Source organism: Manis javanica, chromosome 1 (assembly GCF_040802235.1).
Source record: "Manis javanica isolate MJ-LG chromosome 1, MJ_LKY, whole genome shotgun sequence".
In the NCBI taxonomy this organism is placed as follows: domain Eukaryota; kingdom Metazoa; phylum Chordata; class Mammalia; order Pholidota; family Manidae; genus Manis; species Manis javanica.
The window spans coordinates 11,989,972-12,006,317 of record NC_133156.1 but is presented as its reverse complement, the minus strand read 5'-3'; the positions used below and the strand labels follow the sequence as shown (position 1 = coordinate 12,006,317).

At 37.3% G+C, this 16,346-nt stretch overlaps 1 protein-coding gene across 3 annotated transcripts in view; it reads right to left on the bottom strand.

Annotated features, from left to right (window-relative positions):
* ATP8A2 (ATPase phospholipid transporting 8A2) overlaps positions 1–16,346 on the bottom strand; it is a 518,682-nt gene that overhangs the window by 365,433 nt on the left and 136,903 nt on the right. For all 3 annotated transcript variants that reach the window (XM_037003923.2, XM_073228342.1, XM_073228389.1), the window contains exons 11-16: positions 15,763–15,928; positions 9,539–9,666; positions 8,632–8,709; positions 6,021–6,109; positions 2,119–2,163; positions 129–204 (exon numbers count right to left, since the gene is read on the bottom strand). In XM_037003923.2, coding sequence (XP_036859818.2) covers positions 129–204; positions 2,119–2,163; positions 6,021–6,109; positions 8,632–8,709; positions 9,539–9,666; positions 15,763–15,928 — 582 coding nt within the window. The remainder of the gene's footprint in view (positions 1–128; positions 205–2,118; positions 2,164–6,020; positions 6,110–8,631; positions 8,710–9,538; positions 9,667–15,762; positions 15,929–16,346) is intronic.

Below are 16,346 nucleotides of genomic sequence, written 5' to 3'. Positions count from 1 at the left end.
CCTGAAGTACTAACACCATGAAAGTGAAACCTACGTTCCAAAACTGCGACTTTGAAGACCCTACATATATGTAAATAAAAGCGCACCACAAGCTATTTGATGTCCTAAAAGCAAGCTGGTGGCCTTACATGGTGGTCCTCGATGTTCCTCAAGAGTCTAGGATCATCGAAGTCGCATGAATCACTAGGAGGAGGAGGCATCCGGCTGTAAGAACACAAAATATTTATTTAGTTCAAAAGTTCTTTTAGGTTAATTCAAGCCCAGTACAAATCAGTCTTCAAGAAGAATCACACCTAAAAAGCCTACAGATTTATATTAAACTTTTAAAGATTTGGAATACTATATATTATTTCAAAATGCAAGACAGGAAATCTTCAACTTTAAGTAAAAAAAGTATGTAGATTATTATAAACAATGATATGATTACAAGAAGAAACAGACACCATGACTGTGTCATCTCATTGATCTCTGCATCACTTTTACCACAGAAAATTCCCACGACTGCTGGCTCAAAGCAGGTAAAATAAGAGGAATTATTGTATTCCATCTATTCCATCATTTACAGCCAGAGCTCATATGTGGGAGAGAGAAGGAGGCAAATAATTGTGAGACAGGAAATTTGATACAACGGCTGTGTGTTATCATGTTTAAGAAAATGTGAAGGGTCAAGTGTATTCACTATCTCCATTTCTTCCTGAAACCCTTCCCTCAGGACAAAGACAATGGAAGAAAAGACAACAGCAGCATCGATGTCAATCTGCACTGTGAATGGACATCAGAGTTCAGCACAGCAGAGAAAACAGAAACCAAAAGCCTAGAACAGTAAATAGCTAAAATGCAAGCTGATACCCCAAGCAAAACCTTGGGAAGGCTGAGAAAATGGTGCAAGAGGTACCTGTGAGATAAAGGGAAGAAAGAAAACAGGACAGTGCCGAATCCATCTGAGAAAGAGAATACCTACAAGATCCCTCCCTCATCCCCTGTAACAGGCACCTGAACACTCTGCACCCAGAAAGAAATGGAAGATTCACCCTGCACAGTAGCCGTGGACCCAGGGACACTGGGCACACAATCAGCTAGGGTAGGGCTTCCACCCAAGGCAGGAGTTCTAAGTGAAATGGTTTATACACTGACAGGTATGATCACCAATCCTCTGCCTCTCATAGGGGCTGCAAATAGATATATAGAACTTGGCAGGAAAGTGGTTCTTTTCGTGACAAAAGACTCATCAGCTCCAAGAAAGACCCACAGACACTGACATGGAGGGGTCCTATAATAAAATGTAGGTCCTGGTTGAGTGTCCCACAGAAAGCCAGTCAATAATTAACTACATTTGTCTCCCCTAAACACATGGCCATAACAATCACCTTTGTTAGTGGACAAATCTTAAAACATAAGCCGACAACATCACTAGTTCTAAAAGAAATGCAAACCAAAGCCACAATGAATCCCAATGTCTATTACATTTTAAAAAGACATAAATTAACAAGTGTTAAGAGGATGTGAAAAAATTGTGCATGACCCATGGGAATGTGAAGTGGTACAACTGCGAGGAATAACAATTTGGTGGTTCCTCAAAAATTTAGACATAGATTTAACACATAACGCAGCAATCCCACTTTTATTAGATATATGCCCAAAAGAACTGAAAGCAGAGACTTAGAAAGTTATATATCAACCCATATTCATATATCATTGTCAGTTCATAGCAGCATTATTCACAATAGTGAAAAGGTGGAAATAAACCAAATAATTCATCTCCTCTTCAGCAGGTGAATAGATAAAATACGGTATGTACACTCAATGGAATATTATTCAGCCTTTAAAAAGGATGAAATTCTGATGCATGCTACAACATGTATGCTATAACATTGGAGAACAATATGCTCAGAGAAGTGAGGGAGAAGTACTGGACCGAGGACTGGTTATGTTTTTGAAGCCTTGTACAATCATCGGACTTTTAAAATCCCATATTCACATTTAAATTTTGTTCTGGTTCTCTCTTGAAGTCACATATATGCAACTTTATTTACAAAATATTCAGGAAAGAAATTCCAATACAAAATCATTCCAAAGCCTTTTGCACTAAAGTGTCAAGAAGACCTAGAATCTGCTTACCAGAAATCATCTGACGATGGCTCCCTTGTCAGTTCTGGAAAATGGCTGCCAGAGAGAAGGAAATACAGTGGTCACCATACTGTGATCAGAGGACAAGTATTCACACATGGAGCATTCTACAGGACAGATCATGTATTAGGTCGCAAAACAAATCTTAATAAATTTGAGAAAGTTTCCAACCACAACACTGTGAAACTAGAAATCAATTACAAGAAGAAAACTGACAAATTCACAAATACATGGAGATTAAACAACATGCTACTGAACAAGCAATGGAGCAAAAAGAAGTCAAAGGAGAAATTAAAAAACATGTTGAGACAAAAGAAAATGGAAATACAACATACCAAAACTTATGCAGCAAAAGCAGTTCTAAGAGAAAAGTTGGTAGCAATACAGCAATAGCAACCTGTATCAAGAAACATGAAGAATCTCCTACAACCTAACTTCACACCTGAAGGACTTAGAAAAAGAAGAATAAATCAAGGACAAAGTTAGTAGGAGGAAAGAAACAACAAAGATAAGAATGGAAATAAATAAAATAGGGACTAAAAAGACAACAGAAAAGATCAATGAACCAAGAGCTGATTCTTTGAAAAGATAAGCAAAATTGATAAACCTTTACCTCAGTTCACCAAGAAAAGGAGAAAGAAGAGTCAAATAAAATCAGACAAAAAAACTGATAGCATCAAAATACAAAAGATCATAAGAGACTACTATGAAAAATTATACGCCAACAAAGTGGACAACCTTAAAAAAATGGATAAATTTCTAGAAACGTGCAACCTCCTAAGACTGAATCATAAAGAAATAGAAAATCTGAACAGACCAATTACTAGTTAAGAGGATTGACTCAGTAATCTAAAAACTGCCACTAAACAAACATCCAGAACCAGACAGCCTTCACTGGATGAATTCCACCATCATTCACAGAAGAGTTAATAACAATCTTTCTCAAAGTCTTCCAAAAAATAGAAAAGGAGGGAGTACTTCCAAACTCATTTTGCCAGGCCAGAGTTACACCAATATCAAAGCCTGATAAGGACACTATAAGGAAATTACAGGCCAATATCCCTGATGAGCATAGATGCAGAAATCCTCAACAAAATAGCAAATTAAATTCAATAATATATTAAAAGGATCATACACCATGATCAAGTGAGACTTATTCCAGGGATGCAAGGATGGTCTGACATACTCAAATTAATCAGTGTGATGCACCACATTAAGAAAATGAAAGACAAAGATTATATGATCATCTCAATAGATGCAGAAAAGCATCTAACAAAATTCAACATCCACTTATGATAAAAACCCTCAACAAAGTGGGTAGAGAGGGAACATACTTTAATATAATGAAGGCCATGTATGTCAAATCCACAGCTAACATTATACTCAATGGTGAAAAGCTGAAAGCTTTTCCTCTAAGATCAGGAATAAGACAAAGATGCCCACTCTCATCAGTTTTGTTCTAGTACTATAAGTCCTAACAATCAGACAAGAAGAAGAAATAGAAATAAAAGATATTCAAATCAGAAAGAAGTAAAACTGTCACTGTTTCCAGATGACATGATATTATACATAGTAAACCTTTCTAAGGACTACACCAAGAAAACTATTAGAATAAACAAATTCAGTAAAGTTGTAGGATACAAAATCAATATGCAAAAATGTGTTGCATTTCTATACACCAATAACAAGCTATCAGAAAGAGATATTAAGAAAACAATCCCATTTAAAATTACAACAATAGAATAAATACCTAGGAATAAACTCAACCAAGGATGTGAAAGACCTGCACACTGAAAATTATAAGTCACTGAAGATGACACAAACAAATGGAAAGATATTCTGTGCCTATGGATTGGGAAAACTATGGATTTGGATAGAATGTCTCTACTACCCAAAGCAATCTATAGATTCAATGTAATCCCTATCAAAATTCCAATGGTATGTTTCACAGAAATAGAACAATCTTAATTTGTTGAAACCACAAAAGACTCAAATTGCCAAAACAGCCTTGAGACAGAACAAAGCTAGAGGCATCATGCTCTCTGATTTCAAACTACATTATAAAACTACAGTACTCAAAACAGTATTGGTATTAAAAACAGATACACAGATCAACAGAATGGAATAGAGAGCCCAGAAATAAACCATGCATATATGGTCAATTCATTTACAACCAAAGACCCAAGAATACACAATAGAGAAAGGACAGTCTCTTCAATAAGTGGTGTTGGAAAAACTGGACAACCACATGCAAAAGAATGAAACTGGACCACTCTCACACTACACATAAAAATTAACTCAAAATGGATTGAAGATTTGAACATAAGACCTGAAACCATAAAACTCCTAGAAGAAAACATAGGTGGTAAGCTCCTTGACATTGATCTTGGTGATGATATTTTGGATCTGACAGCAAAAATTCTGGATCTAACAAAAGCAAAAATAAATAAGGAGGACTATGTCAAACTAAAAAGCTTCTGCGTGGCAAAGGAAATCATCAACTAAATGAAATTGCAACCTATTTAATGGGAGAAAAATATTTACAAATCATGTATCTAATAAGGGGTTAATATCCAAAACATATAAAGAACTCATACAACTCAATAACAAAAACACAAATAATATGATTTTAAAATGGTTCAAATCTGAATATTTTTCCAAAGAAGACATACAGATGGCCAACAGGTACATGAAAATGTGTTCAACTTCACTAATCATCAGGGAAATGGAAACCAAAATCACAATGAGGTGTCACCTCACACCTGTTAGAATGGCTTTTATCAAAAAGACAAGAAATCATAATGTTGGTGAGGATGTGAGGAAAAGGGAATCCTCCTGCACTGTTAGTGAAAATGGAAACTGGTACAACCACTATGGAAAACAGTATGGAGGTTCCTCAAAAGAATTAAAAACAGAAGTACTACATGACCCAGTGAATCTACTTCTGGGTATTTATCTGAAGAAAACAAAAACACTAAATCCAAAGTTATATGCACCCCCTTGTTCACTGCAGCATTATTTACAATACTCGAAGATATGGAAGAAAGTTAAGTGGCCATCGATGGATGAATGGATAAAGAAAATGTGGTATATATAAAAAATGCAATATTATTCAGCCATCAAAAAGAATGAGATCTTGTCATCTGTGCCAGTATGGACAGACCTTGAAGGTATTATGTTAGTGAAATAACTCAGACAGAAAAAGACAAATGTTGTATAATCTCATTTATATGTGGAATCTAAACAAAACAAAGAAAACCAAGCTCAAAGATACAGAGAACAGATTGGTGGTTGCCAGAGGTGGGAGGTGGCTAAAATGGATGAAGAGGGTCAAAAGGTATAAATAAGTTATGGGGATGCAACTTACAGCATGGCGATTACAGTTAATAATACCACATTGCATATTTGAAAGCTGCTAAAACACTAAACCTTGAATGTTTTATCACAAGAAAAATATTTTGTAACTATGTGTGGTCACAAATGACAATTAGACTTATTATGGTGATAATTTTGCAATATATACAATCATCAAATCATTATGTTGCATACCTGAAACTAATATAATATTACATATCAATTATACTTCAATTATAAAAAGGCAGGCATTCAGATCAAAATACAAGTAAGAAATTTATAATTACTAGATTAGAAATATATTGATTCCTTGGCATTCCTTGGTAGGTTAATATTTGCAGAAATAAATTATGTTTTAATTGTTCAAAGTTGGGATCCATTAGGTTTTAAATATATTCGACAGCAATTACATATATAAATCCTTGACTAATATTCTTCCAAAATATTAGAAATTCAAGTTTTTTGACTAAGCAGCCAAAAATAAAGATATAGTATTGGGAGAATACAAACCAAATTTTCAAAAAGTGACACATACTTACCCATAGGTCACCCCAGCAATGCTGCATTTCTTGAAGTTCATGATATTGCATGTAAGAGTTCCAGTTTTGTCAGAAAACAGGTATTTTACCTAAATCAAAGAATAAAAGAAACATGTATCAAGACTGTAATAAGAAGCAAAGACCAATAAGTGAACTATTTCTTTCTATATTTTTCAAAATCTGTATTAATTTCCTTAAAGCAAGTAAAAAATATTTTACATGTACACTATATGTAACATAATTATGATTTTTATAAAATTAACATATTTTATTGCTTGCGACATTTAAAACTTTTTTAACAACCAATTTTAGAGTCCAATTGTGTGGAAATGTGCGAAGGAATCTTCAGTAGCAGCCCAGGAGCCATGTTAGATCTATAAGCATAAGCAATAAGTCCTGCCACAAGGCATCTCAAAGACATACATCGTTTTTCAAGAGACTCCCATGATCTCACACAGTATCCTGTTCTAGTGCCCAGGATGTCACGACAATAAGCTCAGACTTTGGCAACCCTCAAAATGTTTCTTTTTAAGATTCTATTCCCTAGTTGGATTTAGAAGGCACATCCTGAAACACCACAGTACAAACACGAAGCTTCTCAATCAGGATGGCAATGACGACTGATGACAGCAGCGTGGAGCTGCTACAGATGATGCAATTTCCCAACATATGCAGTCCTGTGGATTTAACACACCAAGCTCTCAGTATACAAAGGTGAAAAGAAATTTCTGGAAGAGATCAACAAGCCAACCATTTTGACATGATTAACTAATGCAAAAACGATGAGCTTGGAATGCAAACATGCTACGTGAATTTTGCTCTCAGGCAGATCACGTGATGGGAAGGACTGAGAGCTCACGACCACAAGAAGAGAAATGGTCCAGTTCAGGCTGTGGATACTAACTAATCATGTAGACTCTGGTAATGTCACCTCATCACTCTTGGCCTTGATTTCCACATCTGTGAAATAAAGGGTTTATCCAGAAGATACCTAACACTAATGCAATGTTTAACATCCTGGGAAATGATGTCATGGATTGGTGGCTGGGGTGTGATTTACAGAACTCCAGTAAAAATTCCAGTTTCTCAGTGATTTTCTAAAGACAGGCTATGATTGCTACCGGATGCTAAGGTACTCCAGGGACCCCAAAGGGGAAGCACATTTTACTGTTTTATAGACGAGGGTCTTAAAAGATGAATTGTTTACTCTGTACTTTTTCTTAATGATACAATATAAACAAATACACTTCAAATTATTTTAAAGCAATCAAAGGGCTTCAGGTTAAGAAAGATTCTTAGCACTCCTTAAGAAGTCAAAAATTACATAGAAATACAAAGTTAGCACACTATAGGTAATTAATGATTTAACTAGAAGTAATAAGTTTTTATGCAAGTTTAAAATGCAGTAGGTCTACAGATATTTAAAAATTCAGTAGAATCAGCATTCTAATAAGCGGTGTTCTTTCTGCCTCTTTTTAAAAAGTAAAACATTATATAAAAATGTTAAAAATGATAATTTTATACGGAATTATCAAGATTTGCTATCACTCTGCCTTAGTTTTAACTTATCTTTTAAGTTCCACTCAAAACTGCTTCCCCATGCAAACTTTCCCTATCCTCCCAACTAGGATGAATTCTTCCATCCTGGGAGCTTCTCCAGCACTTTGAAGGCTTCAATTGTCAGGGGCCAGTTCAATGGCACTGAGAGCAAGGATACACTGAGCACCGTGCTAAGCTGAGCAAGGCGACCAAAGACCTCGTCTCAGGCATGTTTACACCCTTGAAAGGGCTCAAAAGTCTCAAGAGGGAAACAGATACACTGCATCACTATCATGTCCCTTATTTCACTGTGTTTATGTTTGCAAAGACTATTACGGGAACACAGGAGAGTGATAAATTAACTTCACCTGGAAAATTGGAAAAGTGCTCGAAGAGGAGATGAATTTATTCTGATATGTATATAAATGTGTATATATATATATATATATATATATATAAATTTTTTATATATATAGCACCTCCCCCACAGGCTGTTGGGAGGTTTAAATCATGATCTTTAATTGTGGTGCATTCTAAAGAGGTTATTCCCTGCAATAATTTCAATATAAATTGAAGACATAATACAAAACACAACTCAGTAAAGGCATTAGGAGTTTGGGGGTAACAGAAAAGAAACTGGTTCCCTAGAATATTCCCAAGACAGAATCTGGAATGTGTGAGAGATTTGGTGGATGTATGTCCTTCCAGTTATTCCCCCAAGTTTTGTAGGGTTACCCAATATCTGAGCATCTTAACCACTGTTTTCCCTATCATTTGCTCCTAACAAACAATTTAAAGAGTCCAAAATAAATGTTGTACTATGGGAGTTTTTTTGTATTAATTTTTTTTGCTGGTATCTTCCAGGTGATAAAAATATACCCATGCATCAAAAAGCAAGTCAAAACCTATCAATGTTTCTATTTAATAATTCTTTCAAATACTATATACCTCTTCAGACATCAAAACCACATTAATTGAGAGCCACTTTTCCAAAATATCTCCATCGTTCCTCTGATACTCATCACCCCACCGTGCTCAGGTCTCCGTCCCCAAAGCTTGCAAAGAGGCTCACCTGTCCAAGCTCTTCATTAAGGTTTGAGGTCCTGGCCATTGCAGGAGTGTCATTTCCTAGGTAATACATATCTGTGTCCTGAGAGAGAGAATGGAGCAGGTAACTCAGAAAATATATACCATTAATCCTTCATTTAGGTTAACACAAAAAAGAATCTAAAAACTAGTAACTCAGTATAAATGCTAATTTTTAATTTGGGGGTGAAAACAGCAGCTCTTAGTATAGAAAAACAATGTGATACAAGGAGAAAGCATGGTATTCATGAACACAAGACGTGGTTTCAAGATGCCCATTTCATGACCTAGACTAACTCATACTTCTGATCTAATACCTTGTTTACAGGATTGCTGTGAGAATCAAATAAAAATGTAATGAAAGTGACGGTAGACAACATGGGCTGCTTCATGGACACATGGCACTTCCTTCAAATTTCATTTCCACTCTTACAATAGAATCCAAAATACCATCACCACGAATTCTGATACATTATGAACACCGAAGTAGGCATGGCTAAGAGAGCTTTCTTTCAACACTAATTAGACTCTGAAAGCATGAACAGCAGCTACAGCCACTTCGGCCCCACTCACCAGAAGCCACACGCCTTCTAGGCATTCTGTCTCTACTGTCTCACTCGGTCTTCACTAGAACTACTTGCACAGGTTCTACCATCTTCCTCATTTCACAGACCAGGAACATGGGATGTTAAGTGACTGGTCAGTGTCATCACTAGCTCAGGGACACCCTTGCCAGGTCTCTGGCTGCTTTCACTCCCAGACTGAATTGTAAATTAGCTATATTCTTCCTCCCCTGGGAGCTCGGTCAAATGACGAGAGCTTGGAGAGAGTATTAGAAAATAGTGGTGGACACCTCTCCGGCGGTCTGACTTTTAAACTCCTGGAATACTCACCCAGTTTATAAAAAGGGCTTGAGTGTATTTCACGACCTCAAGAGTCACCAGCAGACTGATGGGGATAAGATTGTTGTACAAGATGATGAACGTCAGCAAGTTATATCCAAAATTATCCGAGCTGGTCTCTGTGGAAGAAACCCAGAATATCTGTATAGCTTTAGTGGATCTCCATTCAGTTTTCGTTTACTTTTTTTCTTACTTTGAAATTTTTCTAAAAGATGTGCACCCCCCAAAAAAAAAAAAGTCGGCTGGCTTATGTATAAATGTAGAGATTCAAACTAAAATCATTGTAAAACCTACTATGTTGTGCAAACTGTAATACAAAGACTGTTGTGATACCGTCCCTTCCAATAAAGAGCTGGCTTCTACTAAGAGGTGTGGGCAAGGGGAACAAGCAGAAATAAGCGTGCCCCTCATCGTGCCATGCAGCAGGGCACATCTACTAAAGAGGAGTTCATAGTGCATTGAAGAAACCAGGACAGGAGATGTTTCCATGGGAAGCCCATGGTCACTGAAGGCCAAACAGAAGAGGAGAAGCTTTAGTTAAGTTTTGGAGCAGAGAAGACAGCTAACCAAAAGGATGCGAAAAGAGAGGAAAGGCATTTGAAGTGGCTGTAAGGAATGTCTAAAACCTCACTAAGGTATGAGTGTATTTGGGAAACTCCAAAGAATTAGTAAGGGGAAAAAAGTATGAACCAGTAGCAAGCGAAGAGAGGGAGGTGGGCAAGACTTGACCCTATTTATTAGAAAGAATGTCTGATGACACAAAACCCCTCAGAGGCAGAATCCAAAGCAGAGGCAGGGTCAGTGGACTGGAGAAGGGGCCGCAGGAGGGGGAGAGGGACAAGGTCTGTGAGTATCAAAAGGAGGAAGTTCTTTACCTGACGACCATGACACCCTGGGTGAAAGCCAACGAAGTAAGATCTTATTACCTTGGCAAGAGGTTGGAGAGGATTGCAGCAGACTAAGGGTTTGACTAGTGTTAAAGATGCCTTTGATGGGGAGTAGAATTATAATAATGATAGCGGAAGGTGAGGCGTGGAGATTGGGAATGTGCAATGACTTCAAACCACAGTTAGTGAGTTTTCCCCCAGAAAATTACGTCAAAGTGTTAAGCAGAAAAATAGATATGAGAGGGGTGGAGAGAGAATAAGGCCAGTAAGCCTACTAAAAGGGACTCAACGAGTTAACCAGATTAAACTAGAAAGTCAGAAAAGACTCACAGAGTTAATATTCATAAATTAATCAGGTGAAGCTCCAAAGGCCAGAAATAACTTGGAATGTCCAGATATTCCCCAGATAAAGAAAAGTATCCCAGCACAGCCCATGCATTCACAGACCTGCTCAAAGGCCCAGTTTATTCTTTAACTTAACCTTTACGCTGTTTTTGACTCCTCCAGCCCCTAATCAAGTAATTTGCAACCTGGGCAGGAGACAAACATCATGGGTAACTTTTCCTGCCTATGATGAAAAAAACCCAGAGATAAACAGCATAGTAAGAACAAGTAAAATTCCATCTTAAAGCTAAGATTCCATTTCAAAAGCCAGGAAGTTAGGAAGTAAGATTCCTAACTTACTCTTTAGCAAACAGACAATAACTCAGCCCACCTTGGGGGCAGGGCAGGTGGTCTTGATTAATACGTTCCCAGAGGGAAGCTGCTATCCTGGGCAGGAACCAGATCAGTAAATTTCTTGTTAATTTTGCAGAATTACTTAAAGGACTGATAATAGAAGAGAAGAGACTTAATGTCTGTTACCAAAGATCAACATCTTGAGACCACTTGATAAGTTTACACCCCCTAGTCCTTTGTCACATTCCTGTAAAAGCCTTAAAAGGGGGAACCCCCAGTCTTTCAGGGCACCTCCTCTCAGAGGACACCCACACTTTCTCTCTCTTTAAATAAAACTTTTCAACCTTTCAGGGGGCCTCCTCTCTGACGACATCCACACTTTCTCTCTCTTTAAGTCCGTAACTTTAAATAAAACCATGACTCTGCCTCAGTAGTGCACCTCTGCCCTTCAATTCTTTGTTGCAGCAGGAACAAGAATGGAGGAAAATAAACAACCACCCCCTAAAAGAATGATGGTAATTTGATTCAGATTTAGAGTTTTGAATAGGAAGATATAGTCCTGGCAGAAGATACAGGTGAGTAGGTACCAGTGGTCAGCAGTTTTTTTCTTTCCACCATTCCTTCATTTTCTTCTCACCTATAAGGCTTCCTTTTCTCCTGATGATCGCTTTTCTTCCTGACATGTTTCCTTTTGCTACTTTGTTCTACTGAATTCAGTAGGTCGCTAATCATGGTATCTCAGTACCAACAGTTAACAAATGTCCCTGAGGTATAACATTTGTTTAGAAAAAAATATCTACCTGTCAACAACTAGAATTACGTATTAAGAAAGTTAAAATTTCAAATTTTAAATATAGGACAAACATAGCTTCATATCATTATATCCAGTATGAGTAAGTGTAGGGAAATTCAGGGAAGACCCAAACCTAAGGCAGAAAAAAACCCTAGAATGTTCTAGTCCAAAGCCAGGAAATAAAGAAGTACCAAAAAAAGAAGAGTCACCACCCCTACGCAAACCAGTTCAGCCAAACAAAGCCGATGAGCACGGACAGAATCCAGAAGGAACTGAAGTCAAATTTTCAACAATGACAAGGCTAATGTGAAGTCTGATGGCTTTCCCCAGGGGTACTCTGACTTTACCATAAGGATAACATGACGGAAAGCTGTTCGGATCAGACAAAAAGACAATTTTTCCAGCATAAATCGTGCAGCTTGTACTGGAGTCTGACATTATTCGAGCAATTTAAATGCCAGTTCCCACAAAGCCTGTATACCAAGATAGTGTCCATACTGTTAAATTACCCAGACCATGACATTTTAAAAGTATCCATACATGTACACAAAGTATCAGTCAGTGTTCACATTTGGATCTGGACACATAACATCATTCAAATACAAATTCTAAGAGCCAATACCAAGGGATTTTGATCCCACCTACAGGTGAAATCACAGTCACATAGCCCATATTCATAAAGTAACAACAGGAGTTGTCCCAGGCAACTAAAAGTGTTTGAGTTTTCTACATCATTCAAAAAGGAAAATAAATGCTTCAATTAGATTAACTAAAATATACTGAAAAGTCGCAATAACAAAAACCAGAGGACCCCAAAGTTTTAAAGTTCAAATTGATTATTCAAAATTTTTTTGTCATAAATTCTGTTTTCTAGAATTGCACTGTAAGGAGACTGGCAAATCCATCAGAAAAGGAAACAGTAAAACTGGACAAAACTGTCAAAAACAAGCCTTCAAAGTGCTTGAGAATAATCATTGAGCACACAAAGATTTCAATAGCATGCATTCCAGAAAATCAATTCAGTCCCACTACATGGTAGCCTTTGGCATTTAGACCAGAGGCTTTTTCCCTTCTATGCTCAAAGAACCATGTTGCTTAAGTCCTATTGCGGATGGGTGGTTGGGACGGGCAGCTCTCATCTTCTCCCACCCCACCTCCATGTTGCAGAAATTCTACCCCAGAGCGGGCTAGTCTGCTGCTCCAGAGTGAGGCAGGTGGCCAGGGCAGGAGCTACCTGAGGGAGCTGACATCAATTTGGAGCAGTATAGGAAGACAGCGTGCCAAGCGCTCTGTCAAGAACAATAGAGAACCTGGAGGGTAACAATCAGGGAAGATAATATCTTGCAATACTAGTAGGAGCAAACAAAGCAGGAGACCAGCCATAAATTAAGCAGGAAGATGCTGGGAAGAGATGGCCAAAGACACCTTGCTAAAATCACATTCAACCCTGGTGGTCCAGAAGGTCGTGTCCATGTGCAAGGCTGCACCTGTCTACAGAGGCCAGAGGGGGTACTTTTGAGCTACTAGTCCCTGATGGAATGTGGGCCAGGCTTTAAATTCCCCAAACACTGCAGGCTTTCCCAAGTCACACGCACATCAAACAACAAAGGGACTTAAGCAAAACCTAACTGTCTCAAGGGGTTTAAGCATAACCGCTCACTGATCATTGGCAGCCCTCCAAGCTCTGCTGACCCCTAGGAATCCAGGCTTAAAAGTAAAAACAAGGAGAGGAGTGACTGCTAATGAGGACAGTTTCTTTCTGCAGTGACGAAAATGTTCTAACCTTAGGTAGGGGTGAGCGTTGCAGAAATCTGTGAATATATTAAAAACCACTGTATACCTGAAACTGTACATTTTAAAAGAGTTAGTAAAAACATGGAAATAAAACTGAGCAGTAACATCAGAGGCTGTACACTGCAGAAGAAAACAGACTTCACAGAATTAGTCCAGGCAAGTCACTAAGGAAATAAACAAAAACAGCAACAATGAGCCCAAGGAGGGGGCGGAAATCAGAATCCAGAATTGCTGTAATATATTTTCTAAAATGCCAAGTTTTTAACAACAACAATAAAAATACATGAAACATACAGAGACAGAAAATAAAGAGCAATAGAAACTGCCACTGAGGGGGGCCCAGATGATGGACCAAACAGACACTTCAAAGCAGCTATTATAAATACATTCAAAGAATTAAAGGCAACTGTTTAAAGAATTAGAAGTATGATAGCAATGGCTGATCAATTGGAAAATATTGAGAAAGAGAGAGAAGTTTAAAAATAATCAAATGGAAATTCTGGAACTAAAAAGTACAATAATTGAAATGAAAAAACTCACTAGTGGAGCTGAATAGTATTAAGCTGGTAGAAGAGAATAAACTTGAATATAGATCAATAGAGATTATCTAATGGGAAGAACAGAAAGAAAAAGGAACAAAGAAAAATTAACAGAGCCTTAAAGACCCGTTCAAACCCATCAAGTGAACCAACATACAGATAATGGGAGTAGCAGAAAGACAGGGGAGTGAGAATGTGGCAGAAACACTATTTGAATAAATAATAGCTGAAAACTTTCCAAATTCGATGAAAAAATATTAGCATACACATGCAAAAAACTCAACAAACTCAGAACTACTGAAAACAAAAGATAATTTTGAAAGCAATAATAGAAAAATGATTCACATACAAGGGAGACATTGGTAAGATTAATAACTGACTTTTCACCAGTACAGTGGAGGTCAGAAGGCAGTAGAGTGGCATATTCAAAGGCAAAGAATGTCAAGCAAGAATTCTACAAGAATTCTTTCTGTATCAGCAAAACTACCCTTCAAAAACAAAGGAGAAATTACGACATTCCAAGAGAAAAACTATAATTTGTTGCTATCCAATCTGCCTTATAAGAAATACTAAAGGAAATTTTCCAAAAGAAAGGAAGTGACACCAGACAGTAGTTAAATCCTCATAAACAAAGGGCAGCAGTAAAGGTCATTATATAGTACCTATACCAGACAACAGAATTACATGTTTCTTATCCTTTCTTTTGAATTAAACACAAAAATCAATGACAAAAAGCATTATGAAATTGCATTATTTGACTTAGATACAGATGTCATAATATATATGACAGCACAAACGAGGGGAGAATGAAGCTACATCAAATGAATAAATGACATAAGCTGGCAACTCAAATCTACAAGAAGAAATGAAGAGTGCTACAAATGATAAATAAGTAGGTTAATGTAAAACAACCCTATAAATATATTTCCTGTTTGTTTTGCCTCTTTAAGAGGCATAAGATTATAGAAAGCAATAAATATAACACTTACTGGGCTGATAACATAGATGTATTATATACGATGATAATAGCACAAGGCAGGGAAGGAAATGGATTTATACTAGAGTAAAACTTCTGTATTTTACAGAAATTAAGTTAGTATTAATCTGAAGTAAATGCTGATAAATTAAGATCTCCATTGTAATCCCTAAAATAACCACTAAAAAAAAAACTCAAAAAATACCGTTAAAAAATAATCATATGGGGACTCTCTTGTCCCGTCCTGGCGTGAGCCAGGAGCTCTGTCCTTTCACTTCATCTCTAAATAAAAGCCTGTACACCTTGCTCTCCTAAAAAAAAATAAAATAAAAATAATCATATGACTATAAATAATCCCCAAATGTGTCCACCGTCACATCAGCACATGGCCCCTAGTCTTTCAGGTCTCCTTGCAAGGCTGGCATTATACAGAGTAACAGAAGAGAAGACAAGGATGATACATGGCCACACACAGAAACCACACATGGGACAGGCTTTCAAAAAGGGGTGTTGCCTGACTTCCATATACAACCCATGCCAACACTTACCCATCTTCGTGATGTACCAGTTCTTTCCACCCTGAGATCTGTTCCAGTACAGGGCCCCCACGGAGCTCACCAAGGCCATGACTAACAGGAGGCCAAATAACACCAGGATTTGTACATTCGTCACTTTTTCAACATTTGATCTCTTGAGAGGTGCTTTTGTGGAATTCTGCAGAAGAGCATTTAAAATCAGTAAGAGTCACAGAGCAAACTGGGGGAAAGGACTGGGGAGAAAGAAAGACTGTATTTTTCTGCCAAATAACCAATGAAATTAAAATGTACACCACACTCCTGAATCAACCCGTAGTTTTTAATATAGAAGACAGAAGACACACACTACCATTTTAAGGAAATGTAAGATATACATTTCAACTCTATATGATTCACTCTGTACTACTTATGATCACATTTTGGCATAAAATTATCTACTTCCACCATCTCCCAACACAACAAGCTCTAAATCATTTAAGTTCAGTTTAGAAGAAATCAGGACGTTGCTAATTCAAGGGAAACTTAAAGATTCTACACTATAAAAATCTAGACACAATCTTCAACGTAATACATGGGTCTAGAACTAATGAATAAAT